General features: G+C 44.8%; 1 protein-coding gene across 1 annotated transcript in view; it reads right to left on the reverse strand.

Annotated features, from left to right (window-relative positions):
• The window catches only part of MYO18B (myosin XVIIIB), a 1,710,199-nt gene that overhangs the window by 1,120,993 nt on the left and 562,223 nt on the right, over positions 1-26,983 (reverse strand). The window contains exon 15 of the mRNA XM_078665559.1: positions 25,775-25,865. Within this exon, the coding sequence (XP_078521685.1) occupies positions 25,775-25,865 (91 nt within the window). The remainder of the gene's footprint in view (positions 1-25,774; positions 25,866-26,983) is intronic.

Raw genomic sequence — 26,983 nt, forward strand, 5'->3', positions numbered from 1 at the left:
TGCACTACGCACTACGCCTCTGCACTACGCACTACGCCTCTGCACTATGCACTACGCCTCTGCACTACGCACTACGCCTCTGCACTACACACTACGCCTCTGCACTACGCACTACGCACTACGCACTACGCCTCTGCACTACGCCTCTGCACTATGCACTACCCCTCTGCACTACGCACTACGCCTCTGCACTACGCACTACGCCTCTGCACTATGCACTACGCCTCTGCACTACGCACTATGCCTCTGCACTACACACTACCACTCTGCACTACGCCTCTGCACTACGCACTACGCCTCTGCACTACGCACTACACCTCTGCACTACGCACTACACCTCTGCACTATGCACTACGCCTCTGCACTCTGCACTACGCCTCTGCACTACGCCTCTGCACTACGCACTACGCCTCTGCACAACGCCTCTGCACTACGCACTACGCCTCTGCACTACGCACTCTGCACTACGCACTCTGCACTACGCCTCTGCACTACGCACTACGCCTCTGCACTACGCCTCTGCACTCTGCACTATGCCTCTGCACTATGCCTCTGCACTACGCCTCTGCACTACGCCTCTGCACTACGCACTACGCCTCTGCACTACGCACTCTGCACTACGCCTCTGCACTACGCCTCTGCACTACGCCTCTGCACTACGCCTCTGCACTATGCCTCAGCACTCTGCACTACGCCTCTGCACTACGCACTACGCCTCTGCACTCTGCACTACGCACTACGCCTCTGCACTACGCACTACGCCTCTGCACTACTCACTACGCCTCTGCACTACGCACTACGCCTCTGCACTACGCACTACGCCTCTGCACTCTGCACTACGCCTCTGCACTACGCCTCTGCACTACGCCTCTGCACTACGCACTACGCCTCTGCACTACGCACTACGCTTCTGCACTACGCACTACGCCTCTGCACTACGCACTACGCCTCTGCACTACGCCTCTGCACTACGCCTCTGCACTACGCACTACGCCTCTGCACTACGCACTACGCTTCTGCACTACGCACTACGCCTCTGCACTACGCACTACGCCTCTGCACTACGCCTCTGCACTCTGCACTACACCTCTGCACTCTGCACTACACCTCTGCACTACGCACTACGCCTCTGCACTACACCTCTGCACTCTACACTACGCCTCTGCACTACGCACTATGCCTCTGCACTACGCACTACACACTACGCCTCTGCACTACGCACTACGCCTCTGCACTACGCACTACGCCTCTGCACTACGCCTCTGCACTCTGCACTACGCCTCTGCACTACGCCTCTGCACTCTGCACTACGCACTACGCCTCTGCACTACACCTCTGCACTCTGCACTACGCCTCTGCACTACGCACTATGCCTCTGCACTACGCACTACACACTACGCCTCTGCACTACGCCTCTGCACTACGCACTATGCCTCTGCACTATGCACTACACCTCTGCACTACGCACTACACCTCTGCACTACACACTACACCTCTGCACTACGCACTACACCTCTGCACTATGCACTACGCCTCTGCACTCTGCACTACGCCTCTGCACTACGCCTCTGCACTACGCACTACGCCTCTGCACAACGCCTCTGCACTACGCACTACACCTCTGCACTACGCACTCTGCACTACGCCTCTGCACTACGCCTCTGCACTATGCCTCTGCACTACGCCTCTGCACTACACCTCTGCACTCTGCACTACGCCTCTGCACTACGCACTACGCCTCTGCACTAAGCACTACGCCTCTGCACTCTGCACTACGCCTCTGCACTACGCACTACGCCTCTGCACTATGCACTATGCCTCTGCACTACGCACTACGCCTCTGCACTACGCACTACGCCTCTGCACTACGCACTACGCACTACGCCTCTGCACTACGCACTACGCCTCTGCACTACGCACTACCCCTCTGCACTACGCCTCTGCACTCTGCACTACGCACTACGCCTCTGCACTACGCACTTCACCTCTGCACTCTGCACTACGCCTCTGCACTCTGCACTACGCCTCTGCACTCTGCCTCTGCACTACGCACTACGCCTCTGCACTACGCACTACGCCTCTGCACTACGCACTACGCCTCTGCACTACGCACTACGCCTCTGCACTACGCACTACGCCTCTGCACTACGCACTACGCACTACGCCTCTGCACTACGCCTCTGCACTATGCACTACCCCTCTGCACTACGCCTCTGCACTCTGCACTACACCTCTGCACTACGCACTACGCCTCTGCACTCTGCACTACGCCTCTGCACCCTGCACTACGCCTCTGCACTACGCCTCTGCACTCAGCCTCTGCACTACGCACTACACCTCTGCACTATGCACTACGCCTCTGCACTACGCACTACGCCTCTGCACTACGCACTACACCTCTGCACTACGCACTACGCCTCTGCACTACGCACTACGCCTCTGCACTCTGCACTCTGCACTACGCCTCTGCACTACGCACTACGCCTCTGCACTACGCCTCTGCACTACGCACTACGCCTCTGCACTACGCACTACGCCTCTGCCTTACGCCTCTGCACTACGCACTACGCCTCTGCACTACGCACTCTGCACTACGCACTACGCCTATGCACTACGCACTACGCCTCTGCACTACGCACTACGCCTCTGCACTACGCCTCTGCACTACGCACTACGCCTCTGCACTACGCACTACTCCTCTGCACTACGCCTCTGCACTACGCACTACGCCTCTGCACTATGCCTCTGCACTACGCCTCTGCACTACGCACTACGCCTCTGCACTACGCACTACGCCTCTGCACTACGCCTCTGCACTACGCACTACGCCTCTGCACTACGCACTCTGCACTACGCACTACACCTATGCACTACGCACTACGCCTCTGCACTACGCACTACGCCTCTGCACTACGCCTCTGCACTACGCACTACGCCTCTGCACTACGCACTACGCCTCTGCACTACGCACTACGCCTCTGCACTACGCCTCTGCACTACGCCTCTGCACTACGCACTCTGCACTACGCACTACGCCTATGCACTACGCCTCTGCTCTACGCCTCTGCACTACGCACTACGCCTCTGCACTATGCCTCTGCACTACGCACCAGATCTGATGCATTTGATTCTCTACAAAAAACACAGCAGTGCACACGCTCCCACCACCATCTGCCTTCAATTACCGGCACCTCGGACAGCTGGTAATTGAGGATTTATGTATTCTTCTGCCGAACACTTTATGCAGCGCTCGCACCATCTGGATTGCATTACACGGCCACTCTGACAGCTCCTAATTAAGATTAATCACTCTGCTGTGCTCGTTCTCGCACAGAATATGCCACATCGGGCACGAGTAAATTACTTACAGCCTATCAGGTCAACACTACTAAATACACAGCACAGCGAAGACGAATCACTAGGCAGATTCCATAAAAAACTAAGGAATGTGCCAGCCTGGACCCCTTTCTGCATTGAACACATTAGGGCTCGCAAGCTCCGCCTCCACGAAGTGGAGGCTTAGGCCCGAGCCCTAAAAACCAATGGTGAAGCCAATGAGCTGGCATTTTATTAGAAGGGGGTTGGTAATTGCTGGGCGACTGTGTGCATTGTTCCCCAGCTCTCCGAAATATTACTAAGTGCATATTTTTAGGTCTGGCATTAGCCTAAAACCTTTGTTCTCAATGAAAATATATATAATATACTTACTTACTGGGACTTTGAGTCAACTCTCCCCATTCATTGGTTTGTTGTGTGATTGACATTTTTCTTCTGCCCACTACAGCATACATTATGGGGCAATGAGTCATCCCAATTCATCCACTGGCCAAATTCACAGTGACTGAAGGCATGCTGCTCTTTCACAAGGAGCAACCCCACAGAAAAAGTAGTTTCCTTCAAAGGTATGGCCTACTATCCGATGTATAGTTTTTGGGGCTCAAAAAAATGTTACTTTTAGCCAAAGTTTTTATCATATTGTTGAAACCTGACAGCTCCACCAACAATGAAGATTTACAAATATCATGACAAAAACACAAGTATTGACAAGTCCCAAAGGCTGGCATCAATGCTGGACCATTTGGCTTTACCAATGCTTGTTATAAAATGGGTCAGCGTTTCCTTAAGACAGCTTTCTGCATGCTTGTGGGAAATCGAGTTATTGGTTGAAGGGGGTGTGGGGGGTTAACCCTTCTGATGAAACAACCACAATCCCTGTCAGGGTGAACCACAAGAGTCAATTAATTAACCTCTGCTTAATCCTCTGGTAGCCTGGCACGAAAGCAGTCAGGTTTTATTTAGAGGCAATATGTAAAGTTTTATGCAGCACTAAAACACTAATAAAGTGAAAACACCACACAATAAAAAATATCACGCCCCAATGTGGAAAAATAGAGTACATTTTTATAAATAAAATGATACGAGAACCATATAAATCCAATAAGTACAATAGGAGATATGCAATTTCAAAGTCTTGGGTAAAAGTAATGCCAAAAAGTGTAAATCAACAAATCTGGTCATCTGGTCGCACTGGACTTGGGCACAGTGACAAGTTCAAGCTGTTCTGCTGGAGCACAGGCCAAGAACAGGCCCGAGTTTGTCCTGCTCGTCAATGTACCTGGTTGTATTAGGACTGACATGCAAGGTCCTGCATTGCACTGCATTGAGTTGCACCAGTTCCGATGGAGGCCTAAGCGCAAACTTCCACAACTTGCAAAAAAAGGCTTAGTACGGGGAGGCCTAGCAGCAAAAGGGTTAATAAGACTACCTTTAGTGGGTGGCACAATGAGTGCTGCAGGTTCACAAGTAGCATTTAAATTACAGACCTTGGCTATATGTAGTACCACTTTACTAAGGACTTAGAAGTCCATTAAGTGTGCCAGTCAGGTGTAAACCAATTGTACCATGCACATGCACCTTAGGACTGGTTAGCAGTGGTAAAGTGCAAAGAGCCATAAATTCAATAAAAATGAATTTGCAAAACCGGAGGGGTGAAGGCAAAAGATTTGCATGGGAGGGGCAGGTCCAAGAATGCACTTTCTTCATTTGTGAATATAATAATTTAAATCCAACATTTTATTATGATAAAAAAATTCCAAACAAATGAATGCACACAGGCTTTTTGTGAATACCAGTGTGTCTTTAGGACAGGTCAAGGCATCCACACAATACGCACCTCTTAAACAAAACAAAACATTCATAAATCAGCAAATTAAATGATTTGTCAGGAAAGTAAATAATAAATAAACATGCACTGACACGATTACAAGCTACACATCATGTTACATCTGCAAATGAGAAAATTGAATACTTGATGTCCCATCACCAAAACCTGATTAGCAAACAAATGCAACAGCATAGCATCCACGAAATGTCACACATAAAGGAGTGGAAGGAGAAAGACTGTCTACAGAAATCTTCTGAACAGCCTCTTTCTCAAGATGCCAGTGAATTCAGAGCGAATCTCCAAAAAGGAGAACACGTGATATATTCACTACAACCACATTGACTATGTACAGGGGGCACCGGTACCTACTTAACTTTTCAGCTATGCCTGGAAAGTCTACACTGTACAAGGACAAAGTGAGTGATGAGAGCAACACACATAACTGGGATGAAGGGAGGCATGTCTCTCTTTGAAGACATTTGCAAACAGTACAGATCTAGTTTAGGCTCCATCAGATTCAGAGTACTTCACCTGGCCTCCAAAGTTAGACTCGCCCCGTCCACCTTTGCAAGAGGACGGTCCTTACCCTCTCTGCCCCTAATATTACTGCTCATAGAACTACTTTCTAGAAGAAGCGCATCTCTCCTTTTCTTGATAGGAACGTTCATTTGGTTCTGCTTTTGATACTATACTTGCTGTCGGGGAGGCGATCTTTACAATGCCGTTGTTACACCGCTGTATTTTTACAACGCAGGTTTTACAACGCAATTCGTTTCAACGACTTGCGCTGGAGTGCGCTGCAAGCTAAGGAATAGTACGATTTACTATCCAACACCTTCCCTACTGTATGTAGACTGGTGTTGGAATAGTAAATCGCGCTGTCCCAAAGTCCAACGCCCTCCAGCGCAAGTCATTGAAACGACTTGCATTGTAAAACCTGCGTTGTAACATACCGCGATCAACATGATCGCGTAGTATCATCATACATTCTTGCTGTCACCCATTGCTTCTAAATTCCCTGACTCATTAGCATTAGGGAGTTTCCCATCACAGGAATGGATATTTTTGTAACTTTGCACACATTGAATTTCATTAACCTGTTCTCACATTTGTTATTTGAGTTGCCTAGATTATATTTGCTTATGCTGTATTCAGGTGATTATCGATTTATAGTTAATATGTTTGTATTTTTGATTGCAACACTACTAATTTCTTAATAAACCTTCAGGGCTTAGAATCCTTCTCTGTCATTAAGTGGGTACAAAACTGCTTCGCTGTCATTGGTATGTTACTGAATTCATGGTTTTAGCCTTTCTTGCAGACAAAGATCCATTAAAGTGAACATAGCACAGTTTAAGGTTTGCGCTACGTTTGTGTGGTGCAACACCATCCTTATCTCTCCATCTGTCACCTACAGTATGCTCAGAGGATATGGATTAAATTGCAGATGCCCTAAGGACATACTAAATTTAAATAGAAGGGTAATTGTTCTATAAATACAGTATGGCATTCAACCTTAGCCACAGATATGAGGCTGATGCCTATTGAGAGGTTCAGCATATGAAAGAATCACTGGCAATCTCTCCAGATATTATTACATTGTAAACACATTTTAATCTGAAAAAAATGTTTTGCTGCTTATTAAAACATGTTAACACCATCAGGTGAAAAGTATTGTTATTGTTTGTAAATTGCATTTTGGGTTATATCTCCGAGATTTTTTCATTTGTTGTAAATCTAGACTACATATAGATAATGTTGCCTTTGTGACTGTCTTATTCTTTGGTGTTTAAAGAAGGCTTGATCAGAAGACTGTTGTTATTATTTCTAACTTTTTTATAGGCCTGGGCATATTCCGCAGAGTTACAAAAAACTCTTTGAAATTCCACTAAAGGGAGGAAATAGGCACATCGCGCTGTGATTTAGTGCTGGGAGATTGTTCTGAGAGGGCACAGCTTCTCAAGATAATTTTGCTGCTGCGCAAGCAGATTTTCTCCTCACGTGGCAACTTTATGACCGACCGCAAATGGTTGCAACTGCCTGCGTTAGAGAAATTTTGCCAGGTGCACTCCTAGCGATTAAAAATCGTGCTGGAGGATGACAAATCTCGCTCGTGCTCACCAATTTACCTTTTTTGAGCTGCGTGCAAGAAAAAACGTAACCACAAGGCAGTTGGGTGAATGTGGCCAGAACTCTGCATTACAAGCATAAGACGGAGTGGCCAAAATTCCGTCAATTCTGCTTGGGGAGTGGAATATATCTCACACACCTACTTCTTTAACACTTATATGAACATTACGTTTGTGTTTCTAAGTTTTTAATATTCCAATACGTAAAGTATGTTTTGATCTGTATTGTGTTTTAAACATTGAGCGTGTTTAGGAAGTGATATTTTACTAAAAATCACATTTTAGTAGATTTTAATTCGAAAATTCATACAAATTATTAGCTTTCATTAATAACATAGCAATTGTATCTTTCTAACTGTGCTGAATCTATCACAGACTCCTCTTATAAAAGACGAAGGAACCTAATTAAATTATTTGATGTGCTGGAGAAATAAAAATTTTACATCCATCTCTAGTTGAAAATACTAGTGTCAGGATAAGTAATACAGTCAGATTTTGCAATGAACATACATGGATGGCAGAGGAGAGAAGTCTATTATTCTATGAATATATATATGCATATATATAGATATTCCATATGCTGAGAGCAATCATATCGCATATTAATAGCAACTCAATGTGAATTCAGTTTCTGACAGTGGAGCGCCGTCCTGCAAGACTCGGTCTCAATCAGCACTTTGCAACAGTATATTCCAAGTTAGACGAGGAAAAAACTCAAGACAATAGTGTGTTTTAATGCAGAAAACAACAGTCGTATTCAGCTCTCTCATCCTCAAGAGAAGCCTCTTGGTGACATTTTGTGTGAGTTTAATTTTTTGTGTTTATTGCTTACTTTGTCAAGTGTAACGGATTAATCCAATATGAATATTAATACAGACTTAATTAAACAAGACATGACAGTCAACATTATTTGGCTGCAAAAATGGAAAATGTGCAAGCATGCAATCTACCTCTCTTTTAATTACGTCACCGAACATAAATACACTAGGCATGATAATGTAGTTTCTTTTTGTTAGGGAGCCAGACTGGCTATTCTCTCAGGTGTACAGCACATGGCATCTGATTTCATGAAAAAAGGCGGCAAAAACTAATATAACATTCTTATTTGAAAGCTTTCTCACTCACAAGTAGCAATCTCTTTAGACAATCAACAAAAGCCCAGAGAAGGGGAAAGGGAAGAGAGTATTTGAAGATATAGGAACGGAAATACTCTCCCTAAAATTTGCACAACACACAGATGTATCCCCTACCTTTCAATCAGGTATTTTGTCTTCCTGTAATCACCGTACCTATAAAGAAAGGTTTAGACCCTCACTCACTCTAGTAGTGGCATGCTTTATCATTGTCGCTCATCCTGGTCCCTAAAAACCAGGATGAGCTTGACCATGTTTCAGGGAGCACTTTAGCTAATGTGAAACAGGGTCCTCTGGATATAATAAAATTACCTGAAACCCACAAAGGTATCCCTTTATCAGTGGGGGTGTTGGTAAGGTTAAAATTATTGATGAAAGAAAGAGGGGGTGTTTTGGATATTATGGCCTACTACCCTTATCTCTGGACATGTTTCAGCCCTATAGCGGACGGCCCACAGGGCCCAGGGATTTCAACAGGACAATCAGACTGTGTCAGAACTTTATATGTAGTCCTGGTCAGAGTAGCAGAACATGATTTGCAGTGCAGCCAAAAAACACAGGGCCAGCTTTACATTCTGCTCTGCTTTAGGTGCAGCTGGAACACAAGTGGATACTCTGAAGACTTACACCTGGCATGTGGAGATATTCAACTGTTAAATGCAGACCTTCATAAGGGTGGCAGAGCCCAGGAATTGGTGGGCCAGTCACCACAGTCTAATTCAGCTTCAAGTAGGCTTTAGAGACAGTGGATATGCAAAAAAGTAGTTTCACATTCTGTTTCCCTCCTTTAAAGGGTGTCATATAAAAAGTAGACTTCACTATTGAATTGGGTTTATAACAACTATTAAAAATAGTTGTTTAATTCTTTTTCTAGCTAGTCTCATTACAGAAATACAGTACTAATGTTTAATATTGCATCCCAGTCTTTACCTATTGAACAGTCAGACCTCTTTGTCCAGCAGGGCGCAGCATTGTGCAGCAACTAGCGAACAGCGCACGCCACTCGAGCAGTAGCAGGCCACCCAAGAAGAAGTAGCAAGACATGATACGCGAGGCGGTTCTGTTATCTTGAGCCGCATACCGCATACCGCATACCGTGTTGCCGTGGGTGCCTGTCCGCCTGTCCGCCTGCGGAGTGCTTTGGGTGCCGAGGGTGCCTGCCTGCCTGCCGGTGCTGCGGAGCTTCGGTGCCCTGGGGCTGGAGTGAGCCGGAAAGTGGAAAGCAGCGGTGAGAGGCTGAGCCGGACCCGGAGACAAAGACGGGTGAGAGGCTCTGATCCCGGTCGTGCCCCGGATAGGATTCCGATGGCCTGGGGCCTGGCGCCCTGAGTGGTGTGTGAGGTAGGGGTGTCGTTCTTACTTACCAGCAGCGTAGAGCGCCTTGCAGAAGAAGCGCTTGGCATAGCAGGCGAAAGGGTGCTGGTATTCCCCCACGGGACTGCAGGTGTCGTGTCGTGTCCTGTGAAAAACCTCAATTGCCACAAATTGTATAGCAGAGAGCCGCAGGGGCTTTTAAAATCGGTTGAAAGTACCTGAAAGCACCTGTAAGTACCTGAAAGCCACTGCAAGAGTTTGTGAGGTTATCCTGGGCACCGGTCCTGCAATGCTGCAACCTGAAAAAAGTCCTGTGCAAATTCTCTGAGATAAAGCCAAAATTAGCTGCAAGGCAGCAAGACACCAAAGTAAAGGCCGACTATTACTATATATATATATATATCATTGCACAGACACCCCCACAAGGAGACATACCTTTGGCAATTGATAATTGACAATTGAGCTGCAGCGAGCTCAGCTTAAACGCAGCACACAGAGCTCCTGCACCTTCTATTACCGGGTTGCTGCCTTACCTGCTGCTGCTCTACTTGCGGCTATCATCATTACCGATCACCGACGGCTGCTGTTCCGCGGTTGTTGTAGCTTATGAATCGGACTGGGGCCAGTGATTCAAATCGCGCCCGGGGCCACTGGCAGCCAACTGCCAATTATCAACTGCTTGATAACTGTTTAAAAACTGTTTAATAACTGTTAATTTAACACCAGGGGAAATTCAGTGGGAAGGATCACTACATCACCACATCACCACATTGTTTTGTAATTCGTGGAGGCGCACAGCAGGAGCTGGCAGCACCACCCTCCGCGGCATCCCTGTTTTCCTAACACCTCACACCTAACACATGCTCATGCTATCCTTGTTCCCTAACGCCTGACTACAGATGCTGGCTCTTTGCGCCGTCGAATGATCTGATACCCCTCCATCTCTGTCACTGCTACCACCGCCACCCGACGGCTGCCTATCCTGACAGCGGTTGCTCTAGCTGATCTCCGCCACATCTCCATCCCGCTGCATCGCTTTGACCCGCTGCTACATTTAACAGTTGGCCCGCGGTAAGCGGTTGGGTGGGCATCCTGCAGAGCAGACAGGCTTAGAGGCAAGCCGAAGCGTGTGATTGCCGTGATTGTTGGATTGTTGGATTGTTGGATTGGCGGAGAGGGGGGCCAAAGGTCACCTCTAGAAGAACACAAGGAACAGGGTGTAGGGAAAAAGGGAAAAAAGGGATAAGAACCAAACTGTGTAACAGTTTAACTAAGAGCCGATAAGAGGGAGCTACGCAGGAGTGTTTCAATCATACCGGAATCATTCCCATAAGGAGCAAAAGCAAATATATATAAGCAAAGGCACACCAAAGGCACAGTCCTAGACATGCGATCAGGCAAGGTAAGGACTGTGGGAACAGCAACTAAACGTACAAAAAAAGTACAGCAATCAAATGTGGCAAAAAAATTAAAAATAAACACTCCAGGTCAGAACCAATCTCTTATATCCCCGATTGCACGAATGTTCGAGAAATCTGTTAAAATACCAGACAAATTTCAATTTCTGAAGGATCCTGCGGGTGGTATGATGTCAATGACAATGGAAACAAATAAAGACAAAGACAAATTACAAACACCAATGAAACCCTCTAATATCAATACCATTACTGATGCCCTAGATCAGTCCCAAAACAGCAAAGAAATAAAAGATTTGGATCAAATTGAATTTACCTGGAACGAAAATGAATCTGTGGATCTAGAAATACAAACTGCAGCCCAACGGCTGGGTAAAGCTCAAGAACAATTCTCAAAAGATAAGAGAAATTGCTATACGATGAAAGAAAACAATATAGCTGTAACATCTAACCTGGTTGTCACTACTGCAAACAATCTGCTGTCGCAATCTATGGGATCCAACCAACAAGATTGCCACGATATAACTGAGCAAGCTGGACAGACAGTACAAGGGGTCCCTTTTGAAGTCAACGTTGAGATAACAAAAAAGCTATGCACAATCTCTGAGGTAACTGAAATATACCCTGACCATCAACAGGACCATCAACAGGACCATCAACAGGAATCCCAAAGGAGCATCCGGACTGACAATATATCCAATGAAGTGGCTGACAACAGTGTCAATAAGGCTGAAATTCGGGAGCAAACACTAGACTCCGCGGGAGCCGAAGAATCCAAAGATGAAACTTTGGAAACCGGAGCAAAACACCAGGGTGTAGCCAAACCCTGGGATATTTTCTACCAAACATCAACCCTTACGCTGGAAGCCCTTCACTACCAATCTAATAAAATGGATATACGAATTGACCTTCTAAAAATGATGGCAAATAATGTGGCTGGGATTGACAACAAACTGGCCCAATTAAATGACCTGATAATCAGAGTACAAAGAGATAATGAAAAAACATCCTCTGACAGCATCTATGTGCCTATCATGGACAAGCTATCAGCCTTACCTGCGGTATTGACAAGCATAATAGATGATGCCAAAAGAACTATCCATCACAGCAAGGATAATCCTAAAACGAACATCACAAGTATGATGGGAATGGAAAAAATTACACCTGGGGATGGTACAGACAACCCTATTCCCGTAGAACAGCAATTAATAAGTCATTTTGATGATTCAGTTAACATACACATTTCACGGGCAAAGGATCATCCAGACAATGAAATCCCGCGTGAAGCCCCGTGTAAACTTTCCAAAAACGACCAAAATTTGATTGATACCGAGCTGGATGGATTCTCAATAATGTCAAAACGCCAAAAGAAAAAACTCCGCAAAGCAAGGAAACATGAGAAACAGAAGTTGATTACTACAGGTATTCCACCTAAGGACCTCAAATCACCCAACTCAGGACCCAACAACTTCTTCCCTATCTTTGGAAAAAAACATTAAACGTTCATAGTTCGATAAAAACTAATGAATTACAAAACCAGGAATGGGAGGAAGATAGAGAAGTGGAAGTACGAGTAATAAACAGCATGCCAGAGAGTCTACAAATGGAATCCAACCAGGACGTAAACCTAAGCAAGGAAGAAAGAGATCAAACTACCTACAACTCTGATACAATGATTGGAAGCATCACTACTAAAGAGTCAGAAACAATGAATCCTCATCTCAAAGCATGCAGGAAGAAAAATACAAAAAAAGACATTGTCCTAACAGAGAGATGGGCAGAAAGTAGCCACGATATAATATCTGAACGAGACTACTTGCAGATTAAATGTGTGGATGGGAATAAAACAGTAACCTGTATAACGAAACATACTAAAAAAACTGAGGCTGCAAATCAGTACACTACTGATACTAATGGGAAACTCAAATTTACACCAGAATTCCGCTCTAGAGGTAGACATGATATTCTTAATCGAGGGAACTTACTGCGACTTTTCAAATCCATACCTTCACTCAACAACATTGTAACTAATGATATTATATCTGTTCAATTTATGGAGGATGACCGGAACAGCCAGACCCCAACCCTAATCTCACTATCTTCAATATCCATAGCTGATCAGATAATGAAGGAGCAAAAGATATTTAAAACCTGGGGCATAACACTTACCAAACATACTCCAGAGGTTTACCCTAGTCCTTTTATAGGAGTTGACACTCCACTGAAACAAATGAAGGTAGGGATGAAGTCTCTATCAGTCCTAAGAAACGCACTTGGCAGATCTCCAGGAAAAAATGAATGTCCCACCTTGCAAAAAGAGGTAGAAAGAAACACAGAAATAAATGTAAAATGGATCAACTTGGCACTGCACAGTAATCAGAGCCAATGAAACAGAAGTCCACTACAAACTGGAGCTAAAAACACAAACAAAGAAATTATAAGTCGATGTTGCAAAATTCTTACTTGGAACGTGGCTGGACTAAGCGCAAAAACCTCCGATCCTTTATGGCAGGGCTTTGTTAAGCAGTATGACATTTTGGCCTTTCAAGAGACATGGGATACATCACCCAGTTTTTCATTAGATGGCTTTCTTAGTTTCTCAACCTCAGCAGTACCGGGGCGGGTAGGAAGAGCTAAAGGGGCTTGCTTACGCTGTTCTCACTTAACCTGGTTGGGGTTTTTAAAAAAGTCGATCCTACCCCTCTGAATTCATTAATAATTGAATGGACCATTCCGGACCAACAAAAACTTCTAATTATTAATTTTTATAATTCCAGAGCGGGCTCATCTGAGAACGAGCAATTGACCGCCCTGGCAGACTTTTTGTCAGTCTACAAACATGATCACACTTATGTCCCAGAGTTGATCATCATGGGAGATTTTAATATTCACCCTTGTGAGGGGGATTGTTATAATGATGTACACGGAGGATCGCCTGTGGAGGGGATCCCCCATTTTGAACATAGTAAGGAGAGTGATGCCCTTGAGAGTCTCCTTGCCAACTCAAACTTATTCGAACCAGGTTTAGGTAATGATGAGACTAGAGCGCCTACATTTATTGGGAGGGATGCAAACAAAGTCATCGACTATATTTTTGTTTCCCCTGGGGTGCTAGCCAAAACACAGGAGTATAGTGTAGTGACCGCAATTTTTAGTGACCACAACCCCGTTTTATTGGCTATGGATCTTGAGAGTTTCCTGCATGGGAGGAACTCAAGCGTGGTGGCCTCAAGAGACTTGTCAACTGGAGGGCAGGGCAGGAGGGTAAAGTGGGAGAAGGTTATTCCAGAAACCTTTTTTAAAACACTTGCACAGGAAACCAAGGATAATATGGCTGTCTGCTTAGACTCCACTGCATCAGGGGCTGATGTTGTGGATGCCTATGTAGAGATATGCTCACGGATTTCCAAGAATTTGGAGTCTAGAAACGGCTCACATTGTGAGAAGGTGTTTAAATGGTTCGACAAAAAGTGCTCACTTGCCCATAGTGCCATACTTAAAGCGCTGAAACTTAGACCTAGGGACAGGATAACTGTGGCGAACCTTCGCAAGGAATACAAACTGGCACTTGCAAATCGCAAGAACCAAATTAAGAAAGAAGCCTGGGATCATCTTCAATCCGCAGATGTGTTGAGAGACAGCAAAAAATGTTGGGCTATCATCAATCAATCGTTTTTCACTGAGGAGGGGAAATCAGATATGGACTGCGTAATTGAAGATGAGAGTTGGCTTAATCACTTTAGAAACATCTATGACATTGAGCTAGGGGTCCCTACTCCCCCAGACTTAGTTGTACCTCGAAACAATATGTCCATTAAGTTTAACACCTCTGAAGTGGAAAAGGCGATTAAAGATAATGGCAAACATAAGGCCCCTGGCCCTGACGGGGTCCCTGCAGATCTCTACATCTTGTATCCACAATTCTGGTCCAAAATTCTAACAAATGTTTTCAATGCAATACCCACCGCAGGCTCCCCATCTACTTGGTCAACCTCCATTATTGTTCCGATTTTCAAGAAAGGGAACAGGGGGGACCCCGCTTGCTACAGGCCAATCTCCCTGCTGGACTCTGCCGTAAAGATCTTAGGCAGGGTTATTTTACAGAGATTGGGAGATTGGCTCGAGGGGAGTGGGGTTCTTTCCGATCTTCAGTACGGTTTTAGGGCACACAGGGGGACCATGGACCAATACCTAAACCTTCATTTTATTATTAGCAAGTACACAGTGGTGAAGGAGGGGCTTCTATACTTGGGTTTTATGGATCTTTCTTCCGCATTTGATTTGGTCAATCGTTCTAAATTATGGTTTATTTTGTGGGATATGGGCTTGGACACTACGTTGGTTAACTTTCTAAATGATCTTCACCAGAACTTGTCGGCTTCTGTTAGGGTAACAAGGGAGGGCAGATGTACCGAGCAATTTAGATCAAGAAGAGGGGTCAGACAAGGTTGCATTCTAGCCCCTCTCCTATTTACGCTCTATATTAATTCCTTGGGTAAATCCCTAGATCTGGCCACCCTGGACGTCCCGTGTATGGGAGGGTCAGCTATACCGGTCCTCCTGTACGCGGACAACGCCGTCCTACTTGCCCGAACTGGTACTGGATTACAAAGATTGTTAGATCATTTTGGTTCCTTCATGGAGGCCTTAGACTTAAAAATCAACACCTCGAAATTCCACGTAATGGTGGCTGGTTTACGCAGGAAAACCATGAAGATCAAAACCTTTAGATGCAATGTAACACCAATCTCAAGGGTACCCTTTTTTTTTGTTATTTAGGGGTTATATTTGATGATAGAGGGAATTGGGGCCCCCAGCTGAAACTCAAGGGTAACGTGGTTGCAAGATCTACCACAGCCCTCGTGAACTTTTCCAAAAGACTGGGTGCAAGACCCATGGATGCCATGTTACGCATCTATAAATCAAAGTGCGTAGCAATCGCATCATATGGGGCTGATATTTGGGGCTATGTTCCAACAACAGGGATTCAAATTATATAAAACAAGTTCATACGATCCCTTCTGTCACTCCCTCAATCATCCCCTACATATTCTATCCACTGTGAAGTAGGCTTGGGGTATATTTCTGATCACTTAAAGATCGCCCCTTTATTACGATGGGTTAAAATCTGGCTAAATGAGGAGATCACGCTTAACCACCTAATACTCAAGGACTGTATGGCCCTGGATAGAGTGGATAGAATACCCTGGCTTGCGTATGTTAGAGCGGCATGCGTGAGGCTGGGGCGTCCGGAAATGTATCTATCACCACAGGGTCTCAGGAATGAGGATGTAGGGTGGATTAAGCGCAACTTCCTCAAATTACTTGAGTCAGAAAGGGAGGATGTTGAACTCAGGAAACCTACGGTGAGATCAATCTATCAACTTGTGATCTCCCCAGTCATGGAACCTTATCTGAAGTACGTGACCAACTCTTACCATCGTTTCCTTTTAGTTAGATTCAGGTTCAACCTCATCCACCTCACACTTGGTACCTATCTGAAGTGGGGGACCCCGGAAGATACTCCACCCTGCATCTGCGATAGTTTCTCTACACAGGATACTCTCCACTTGGTGATGTTTTGCGAACACTATTTGGTGGCCCGTAAAAAATTTTTATACCCTGTTCTGAAGGAACTAAAATTCGTTCAGGTGAGGCCTGCCCTCCTACATTTACAAATGCTTGACTCTATGCAGGTTACTTATAGTGTGCCAGTTTTTTGGTAGCGGCAGCGCGTATAAATAAAATTAGACTCACCCAAATGAATTCACTTTCAAGAGGACACATAACTGAATGAGGATTGTTTGCAAATAGGGCTGGGCCTTTATATTCATTACATAGATTTTGCCTCTTTTCTCTTTGCATCAAAGATTTTAACTGTTTTAGATTGTTTTGAACTGCAATCATGTGTATATCTTATTTCTGTACAAATTTTAATGTGTATATAGTGTGTATGTAATGAATTTTTGTATTGCATTGCTTTTATGGTTTTTATTAACCGAAATAAAGATGTATTGACTGACTGACTGACTGAACAGTCAGCCTTGCAACGGTGAAAATAGGTTTGCTGGGATAATCACTGAAAGCACATGTTTAACTTGAAACTTTTTTATGTTCTACTTTTAAATACCATGCACCCCGCCTTATGGGCACCAGGTGCAAAAGAAACAATTGATGGACGGAATGCTGGACAATGCAAGCATTCATCCCCGGTCACAACGATCTGGGTTAAATCCATCATTCTTTTGCTCACCACCCCACCCCAGGTTAGACCCAGTCATACGCAAATCATTCTTGACCCTGTTCCTTGTGGGAACAGTCCAGACTGAACTGCCAAGCCAGGTCCTCCCTGGACCAGAAAGAAGCATCCTGGGACCGGTTTCAGGGCATCACCCTTCATCATCCAGGCTAGCTTGAATCCAGGGGTGTAGTGAGCACGGGACCCACGTATGGGCATACCCTTCCCACTTAGGGCGACAAATGCAAAAGAAACAATTGATGGACGGAATGCTTGACAATGCAAGAATTCAACCCCAGTCACAATGATCTAGGTTAAATCCATCATTATTTTGCTAACACACACCACCCTAGGTTAGACCCAGCCATATGCAAATCAGTCTTGGCCCTGTTCCTTGTGGGAACAGTCCAGACTAAACTGCCAAGCAAGGTCCTTCCTGGACCAGAAACAAGCATTCTGGGACCGGTTTCAGGGCATCACCCTTCATCAGCCAGGCTAGCTTGAATTCAGTGGTGTAGTGAGCACGGGACCCACGTCTAGGCATGCCCTTCCCACTTAGGGTGACAAAAGCAAAAGAAACAATTGATGGACGGAATGCTGGACAATGCAAGAATTCACCTCCAGTCACAACAATCTGGATTAACTCCATCATTCTTTTGCTCACCACACCACCCCAGGTTAGACCCAGCCATATGCAAATCAGTCTTCACCCTATTTCTTGTGGGAACAGTCCAGACCGAACTGCCAAGCAGGTCCTCCCTGGACCGGAAACAAGCATCCTGGGATCGGTTTCAGGGCATCACCCTTCATCAGCCAGGATAGCTGAATCCAGTGGTGTAGTGGGCACAGGTCCCACATCTGGGCACACCCTTCCCACTTAGGGTGACAAATGCAAAAGAAACAATTGATATTGATAGGCGGAATGCTGGACAATGCAAGAATTCACCCCCAATGAAAATGATCTGAGTTAAATCCATCATTATTTTGCTAACCACACCACCCCTGGTTAGACCCAGCCATATGCAAATCAGTCTTGACCCTGTTCCTTGTGGGAACAGTCCAGACTGAACTGCCAAGCCAGGTCTTCCCTGGACCGTAAACAAGCATCCTGGGACCGGTTTCAGGGCATCACCCTACATCAGCCAGGCTAGCTTGAATCCAGTGGTGTAGTGAGCACGGGACCCACGTCTGGGCATACCCTTCCCACTTAGGGCGACAAATGTAAAAGAAACAATTGATGGACGGAATGCTGGACAATGCAAGTATTCACCCACAGTCACAACTATCTGAGTTAAATCCATAATTCTTTTGCTCACCACACCACCCCAAGTTAGACCCAGTCATATGCAAATCAGTCTTGACCCAGTTCCTTGTGGAACAGTCCAGACCGAACTGCAAAGCCAAGTCCTCCCTGGACCAGAAACCAGCATCCTGGGACCGGTTTGAGGGCATCACCCTTCATCAGCCAGGGTAGCTTGAATCCAGTGGTGTAGTGAGCACGGGACCCAAGTCTGGGCATATACTTCCGACTTAGGGCGACAAATGCAAAAGAAACAATTGATGGGCGGAATGCTGGACAATGCAAGAATTCACCCCCAGTCACAACTATCTGGGTTAAATCCATAATTATTTTGCTCACCACACCACCCCAGGTTAGACCCAGCCATATGCAAATCAGTCTTGACCTTGTTCCTTGTGGGAACAGTCCAGACCAAACTGCCAAGCCAGGTCCTCCCTGGACCGGAAACAAGCATCCTGTGACCGGTTTCAGGTCATCACCCTTCATCAGCCAGGCTAGCTTGAATCCAGTGGTGTAGAGAGCACTGAACCCATGTCTGGGCATACCCTTCCCACTTAGGGCGACACATGCAAAAGAAACAATTGATGGATGGAATGCTGGACAATGCAAGCATTCACCCCCAGTCACAACGATCTGGGTTAAATCCATCATTCTTTAGCTCATCACACCCCATGAGGTTAGACCCAGCCATATGCAAATCAGTCTTGACCATGTTCCTTGTGGGAACAGTCCAGACCGAATTGCCAAGACAGGTCCTCCCTGGATCAGAAACAAGTATCCTGGGACCAGTTTCAGGGCATCAACCTTCATCAGCCAGGCTAGCTTGAATCCACTGGTGGAATGAGCAAGGGACCCACACCTGGGCATACCCTACCCACTTAGGGCGACAAATGCAAAAGACACAATTGATGGACGGAATGCTGGACAATGCAAGCATTCACCCCCAGTCACAATGATCTGGGTTAAATCCATCATTCTTTTGCTCACGACACCACCTCAGGTTATACACAGCCAGATGCAAATCAGTCTGACCCTGTTCCTTGTAGGAAAAGTCCAGACTGAACTGCCAAGCCAGGTCCTCCCTGGACCGACCGATTTCAGGGCATCACCCTTCATCAGCCAGGCTAGCTTGAATCCACTGGTGTAGTGAGCACAGGACCCTAGTCTGGGCATACCCTTCCCACTTAGGGCAACAAATGCAAAAGAAACAATTGATGGACATACATATGGCTGGGTCCAAACTGGAATGGCATGGTGAGCAAAAAAACGATGGATTTAGGCCCAGATCTCTGTACTGGGGTGAATGTATGACATTGTTCTGCATTCTGTCCATCACTTGTTCTTTTTGCATTTATGGGCACCAAGGCCTACTTTGCAGTTACTTATGAATACTTAAAAGAAAGGTTTAGGCCTGTCAAATTGGGTTATTTTGACAGGTTGAATTTGCAGTTAAAACCTGCACAGTCAGCCTATTGGGAGCAGGCCTGTAATCATGTTTACGTGGATGGCACAATGGGTGCTACAGTCCACCTGTGATATTTATCCTAAAGGATTTCTGTACAGCTTGGTAGCATTTACTAGGGTCTTCTAGGTAAGTTAAAATATGCAAAACAGGAGTATACCAAGTCACTGTGTTGAAAGGAGGAACACAAACAATTTACCATCGGTTAGCAGAGCAAAAATGCAGAGAGTTCTATAGTCAGCAAAAGTAGTGCCCAGGAAAAACACAATTAAGAAACAGCCTTGGCATAAATGGCAAATTTCCAACAACCATCCACTGTGTTAACCTCTTCAGGAATCTTTTTCTGCACCATTGATAATTGTAAAGATTGAGCATATTTAATGTCTGTGTAATTTCCTGAAAATCCTGAATCTAAATGTCCTGAAACAAATTTTCTTTTGCCCCCCACCCAAGGTACTTTTCATAGGAACTATCATTTGAGCAATGAAAGACTGCACAGTATTTAATACCCATATTGCAAATGACTTAGTTTTTTCACCCAAGGAGGCAGACCCTTTTTACATCTGCTGCACCTTCCCTACCTGTGAGATTGCTAATATTATACTTTTAAAAATATTGGGTTTACTCTGACACTCTTTTACAAAATGCCCTGATTGACCACAATACATACAAAGATTTTGAACACGTCTTCTTTTCATTTCCTTTTTAGAAAGTGAACCTTTGACACTCTCTAATTGCATGGGCTCTGGAACTTCAATGTTTCTAGTCTTTTCAATTTTAGTATGTACTATGAACGTTTTAGTATCAATCTTTATTCCCAGAACTTTTCTCAGCTAAACGATGATCTCACTGTACCACGAAATCTTCTAGCCTTTCATAATTTGTTGGAGGATTAACCACAAGTGCTAGTACACTATGTAATTCACTTCATAACCTTTGATAAAATAAAGTGGATCTCTCCTTTTCAAGCCAAGCAGTTTCAATAACTAGACGATTAAAGGTGGTGATGTAATTTACTCAATCTTAGAGACCTTGTTTCAAATTTAACAATTTGTTTCCTACAGAAAGAACAGACGATTTGCTATCAATCAGCTTCCGCATTCGTTCACAGCAGGCAGAGAAAACATACAAAACATTTATTATATCATGTTAATGGAATACTATAAAATTGCAAACCTAGGGTAGATTATATATATAGGCTAGATAGAAATGTTTTAGGTTTGCACAAAAAAAGAAATAAACACTGATTAAGGAACAATGCACACGTTTTAGAATCTCCATTATATCCCTCAGGCAGTGCTAAGAGTATGATGGTTAATATTTGAGCACATGACTGCACACTAAACTTACATTCTGTTATAGATCACCAATTGATAACTCGGGTTCTGAATAGGGCCTGACTTGCATATTTTTTATTAGGTCTTAACAGATGGCTGATTTGTTGTTTAATCTGTATAAATACATATTGTGAAACAAATTTTATGATTTCACCGAACTGCCTTCTTGTAGATGCAGTTATTACATATACGATTTGAGATAAGCTGATATAAAAAGCCGTCACTGGGGTCTGAAAGATAACGTGGACTAGGCAATCTTTCAGGCCATACTGATCCCTTAATCTGCATCCAACGGTGGTTTCCAAACTTCGCCAAACTCACAGCCAACTCTGCAAAACTATCATGGAGTTGTACAGTTGGCCTGGAGAAATGGGAATGGAATAAGAGAGGGAAACAGAAATACTGCACACCATCACACACCTGGCTGGACAGCTAGGGATAATCTGCACTACAGGAGTGCTTTAGTACAAATTAAGGGGCCGATTAAGATGGCGGACGGACCTGCGTCCGTCCGCCACCCCAGAGTAGGAGGGACTGTCCGCAGGGGCAGCGGCGGTCCCTCCGTGCAAATTAGGATGTGACCGCCACCCTGGCGGTCACATCCTGTATTTTTAACATTGCGGCGGGTGCTGCTTGAAGCAGCACCCGCCGCAATGTTAAAAATGAAAGAAGTGCATTTGCATGCACAAAGCGTCAGGCACCGCGCGGTGCCTGCCGCTTTGTGCACTCAAAGGCAGGCCATTTGCACCCCCACCCCTCCTTCACCCCTGGGGGCCCGCAATGGGCCCCCAAAGAAAAGACCGTATACCTTTCCACGGCGGAAATGCCGCCGTGGAAAGGCATAGGACCACCAACATCCTAATATGCCTGGCGGTGTCTAATAGACACCGCCAGCCATGTTAGAGCTTTTCCGCCGCGGTCGGAAGGCGACCGCGGCGGAAAAGCTGCGGACGGTCTTCCTGACCCCCCAGACATCCTAATCTGGCGGGGGTCTTTGAAGGCTCCGCAGGGGTTTTTACGCGTCCTACGGGCTGGCGGACACTTCCGCCGGCCCGGAGAATGCGGAAAAAACGCAATCCTAATCGGCCTCATAGTACGAACATTGAGGCTTTACCTTGAAATATTGTCGATTACATATCTGCTGATACAGTAACTGAGCCGAACTGATTAGCAATCAGGATCATAACAAGCTTGCTAACAAGCGGTACCTTAAGAAGTAACATTTTTTTCTTGATTTACATTCAAGATGACCAGTGAAAACTGCAAAATGAAAATGTTTTTTTAATATTGCATGTTTAATTCTACCCAAGTCATACATGTATTCACTATTTATGATGTAAAAGTACCATACAACTATTCTTCCGTGATAATACACGTCCTTGAAATATGCAAATGATTAATAATCCACACTGGCAATTCTTTGTGAAGCAAATAGTTTAAAAGAGTTCATAATCCTAAAATGACCTTTCTGTAACAACAACTGCAAAATAATTTGTAATTCTTATGGAGGTTTCCTTGTGAAACAGACAAGTAACGAAATGTGACGCAACACCTCATTGGGGTAGTGAGCATCGTTTGAATGCAATTACAATTACAATTAGTGTGTTGAATGATGTTTCCTCATTGGTTTGTGAATGCCATGGGTATGTACGAAGTTTTTGGTGGACCGATGTTTCTTAAGAGCGTATCCATTGTGTTGGTAATACCATGTTTGCGATTTCCGCTGCATGTCATGCTTCAGTGATAAGCCTAACATGCAGAAAATGCACCCTCTGCTTTAATAGACCACTGTTTCTGCTTTCACGCACCAGTCTAGGTCTCGTCCATTCCTCTAATGTTAGCATCTCCTCCGCTTCCCACTTCCTGGCTATATTTCATTTCGCAATTGTCAATCCCGTAGAGATCCAAAGTTGTTCCATGTGGGTAATGTCTGTTGCCTCACATACACTGAGTACACAAAGTTAAGGTGACGGATGAAGTTCCCTGCCACTTACATTTTGCATTTGTGGCACCACCGCCTCCCAATATAATTTGACAGCTGGACATTCCCACAGTGTATGATAGAACGTACCATTCCTGCCCACACAGCCTTCCACACATTTCTTTATCTCTCCTTCCCATTTTGACCAAAATGCCACAGGAGAAATATGATCTGCGGAGTATTTTTTGCTGAATCCATCTTAGTCGGTGATATGGCTACTTCAAGTGGGGAGGAGAGTGCATCCTGCCAGTCCTCTTTTCCAGGTACCCTAGATCTGCCTGCCAAAGTTCGCAAAGAAGTAGAAGGGAGTCAGGTAAGTTATTGATTATTCTTTGATATGTCATGGAAAAGGCTCTTCAGTCCATATATACTGTCACAAGTCTATCTTCCAGAGGAGAGGCCTCTGGTAGATCTTCGTCAGTTGGAATGATTGCCATCAGAGCATGCCGTATTTGTAGGTATCTAAATATCTCGGCATCTGATATTTTGTATGCTTTCTGCAAATCAGAGAATGGGACTTTGTTTCCCCTTGTCCATAGGTCACTCACCCTTAATATACCAATGATGTCCAATTTGTCAACACCTGGGCATGAGCTGAGTCTACCCAAATTCTTGGCCTCCCATAGGGGCATAGCTTGTGTCAACCTGTTATTCCATCTCAGTTTCTTTGTCACTCGATGCCACAGGGCTACTGTTTGGGCCGATAGGCCTGTGAGGTATTGGTGTTTCAGGTTCGTGTATAGAGCCGTTCTATAGCTTCCAGGGCCCATCAGCCATCTACCCATATGACATCGTCGTGTATGTGATATACCCATTGATTGGAAGTGACAGCTGAGCTGCCCAGTAATATGCTTGAACCTGGGCAGAACTAGCCCTTTGTCATACCATCCTGTGACAAGTTTATGAGCTGCAATGCGTGGGGAACCTCCTGTCCCAAAATTGGGTCCTAACTTCCCACTCTATTCTGTTGAAGTAGGCCTGCTTTTTAGGTACATTTGGCACAAAGGGGTGCCACTTGGCAGCCGTTATTTTGAATAACTCTATTGGGAGGCCATTTGGAACCATCGCCTTTCTGGGTTGTGTGCTGCGTTTTGCAGAGATTATTTCATCATCTGTGGTGCACTTACAATTTCTGAACAAATAGCATTCTTCAAATATACCTTATAATGAAAAAGCTGAGCATGAGATGACCCCTCCTAACTCCATTGAATATAAAATATTGGTACAAGTGTGGGGTTAGACACATGGATCATGTGCTGGAAGAAGTGCTGAACTTTGGAGTTCTGCCTTTGGGTCTGAAGGCACCATAAGAAAGAAATTCCGGGAGGTATTGCATGACATGGCATATTGGCTTATTAGTTAAGATTTAACTAACCAAGATTATAACCAGCTTCTGAAAAAATAATGGGACAGGGTTGTGTGATGAAATATGATTGAGATATATTTGATCTTTGACCTAGTTTGCATAGTAAGTGCTGTGCTGCTCATAATACTTGCAATCATTAAATTGACATGAGTTGCAGACAAACAGTGTACGATAAATAATCGATTAGCAAAATGCCAACCATTGTGTACTTAGTTATTTCGGGGTGATGGGTTGGTCTCCATGTATAACATCTTTTGATGAGAGTTTGTCTGGCATGGTTGTCTGACTCACAACAATGCCTTTTATTCGAGACTAACTCAGTAGGAGTAGAGTGAGAGACAACTGCAAGTTTCCCTGTTTTTTCCAAAAATGTAGTATTCACCTTTTGGGGCCTGAGAGATCAGCCACAGGCTAACTCCACAAAACAAGACAAAGTTAGGTTTTCAGTGTTTTTGAAGTATTTTGTTTCTAAGGAAGCTAGGGAAGTTCACTGACAAGCTGAGTTTGCTTAGGGGGTGTGGTCGATTGTGATATCAGACCCTTCAGCACTCAGCTTCATCCAGTGGGAAGCAATTGGATTTGCAGTGTTTGAAATCAGTGCTTGGTGGGAAGATGAGGAGAGCACTCATTAACTGCACAGCTGTTTGGTGGGTTAATCACATGACTGGTCCACACCAGCACTTGTCTTCGTGTGGTCAGAGGTGTGCAGCTTTAGAGTTTCTTTGATCCACTCAGCTTGCTGAGAAAATGACTGAGGTCACTGTTTGATTTAGCAACAAGAACAACCAGGAAAAATGGTTGTGACTATATAAATAATTGAACATTTGTATTCTGCAAATATGTCTCTAAGTAGAAGGCATAGTACATTGATGTTTACCATCCTCTTGTTCTGAACCAAAACCTGGAAGCCAAGATCCCACACACCATCATTTTACCTGTTGATGAGAGACACGATGACAGCAAAGAGTTCTTCATAAAGACCAACAGCCATTCCTTCTACACACTCCACACCTGTCATCTTTGGTCCTAGAATATATAAAGACAAATTCTAATTGGTTCACACCATAAATGAGATTCTGAAGGTTAAATGTTTGTATGTGTATATCTTTGCAAAGTGTCTGGGCATGAATCACAAATCCTTTTAAACAACAAATTCAGCTTAAGTTAACAAGAAGACATTGTATAGGTATATTACGAATCTTGATGGGATTTGGAAAATTCGTCTCCTTGCAAAGTGCAAACCCTTAATAGATTTTCTTGTGCCTCTAAGGTAGGGACAGAGGTTGTCTTTGGGCACTCTTGAGAAGTTCCTTTTTCGAGAGTAGGGGAATAATTCAATATTCACATATTTCCTGCAAATAGTTTACCACCATAGAATCCTATTCATATTAACTCTGTCTGTCAAATGCTGAATTAAGTGCCTTTTCAGGCTGCCAGTGGGACAGAAGCATTCCCATTTTTAATGGTGTTTAGGGGAAGACGTTTCTTCATGGGAAGAAAAAGTGAAATGCACTAAGTAAAATTTATGTCAGATATCCTCATGCAGAATTTTCAAAAAAGTGTAAAATCCATCTGCATATACTTTGCAAACGTGAATATGGCCTAATATTTATCACACATTTTCATTTCCAGGAAACTCTAGGGATTGTTTGAGAATTAGATACAATTTGGAAAAGTTAAAAAAACGTTGTCATCTCATGGAAGCAAAAAACAATCTACTTACCTTCAGTAGTACTCCTAATGGTAGATAATCTAACCACAGATTTCTCACCTTTAGAAAATCCGAAGGTGCCGAGGGGCGTGGCTTGCGCGCCGCTTTGGAATGGCGGTTCGCGCTTGAGCTCCGGGACGAGTGAGGGCCGTCGGAGGTTCGTCTCCGCTTCCAGGGACCCCATACTCGCAACAAACGGAGCCTCTTGTGTCGGAAGGTGCCGTGTGCCGGCCGAACGTCCTTCCTGTGCCCAGGACCTAATGATGACTGCTCTTCTCACGATTTAAGGTGACGCTCGGTGTTTCTGTGGGCGGCCGCCATTTTGGGTCGCATTTACACGCAGTTCCGAGTCTCCTCAGCAAAGGAGCTACTATGGCTACGAAGCTCTACGAAATGCCCGCAAATAGGTGTTGGTGACTACTATTAACCCCTA

Source organism: Lissotriton helveticus, chromosome 11 (genome assembly GCF_964261635.1).
Source record: "Lissotriton helveticus chromosome 11, aLisHel1.1, whole genome shotgun sequence".
NCBI lineage: Eukaryota > Metazoa > Chordata > Amphibia > Caudata > Salamandridae > Lissotriton > Lissotriton helveticus.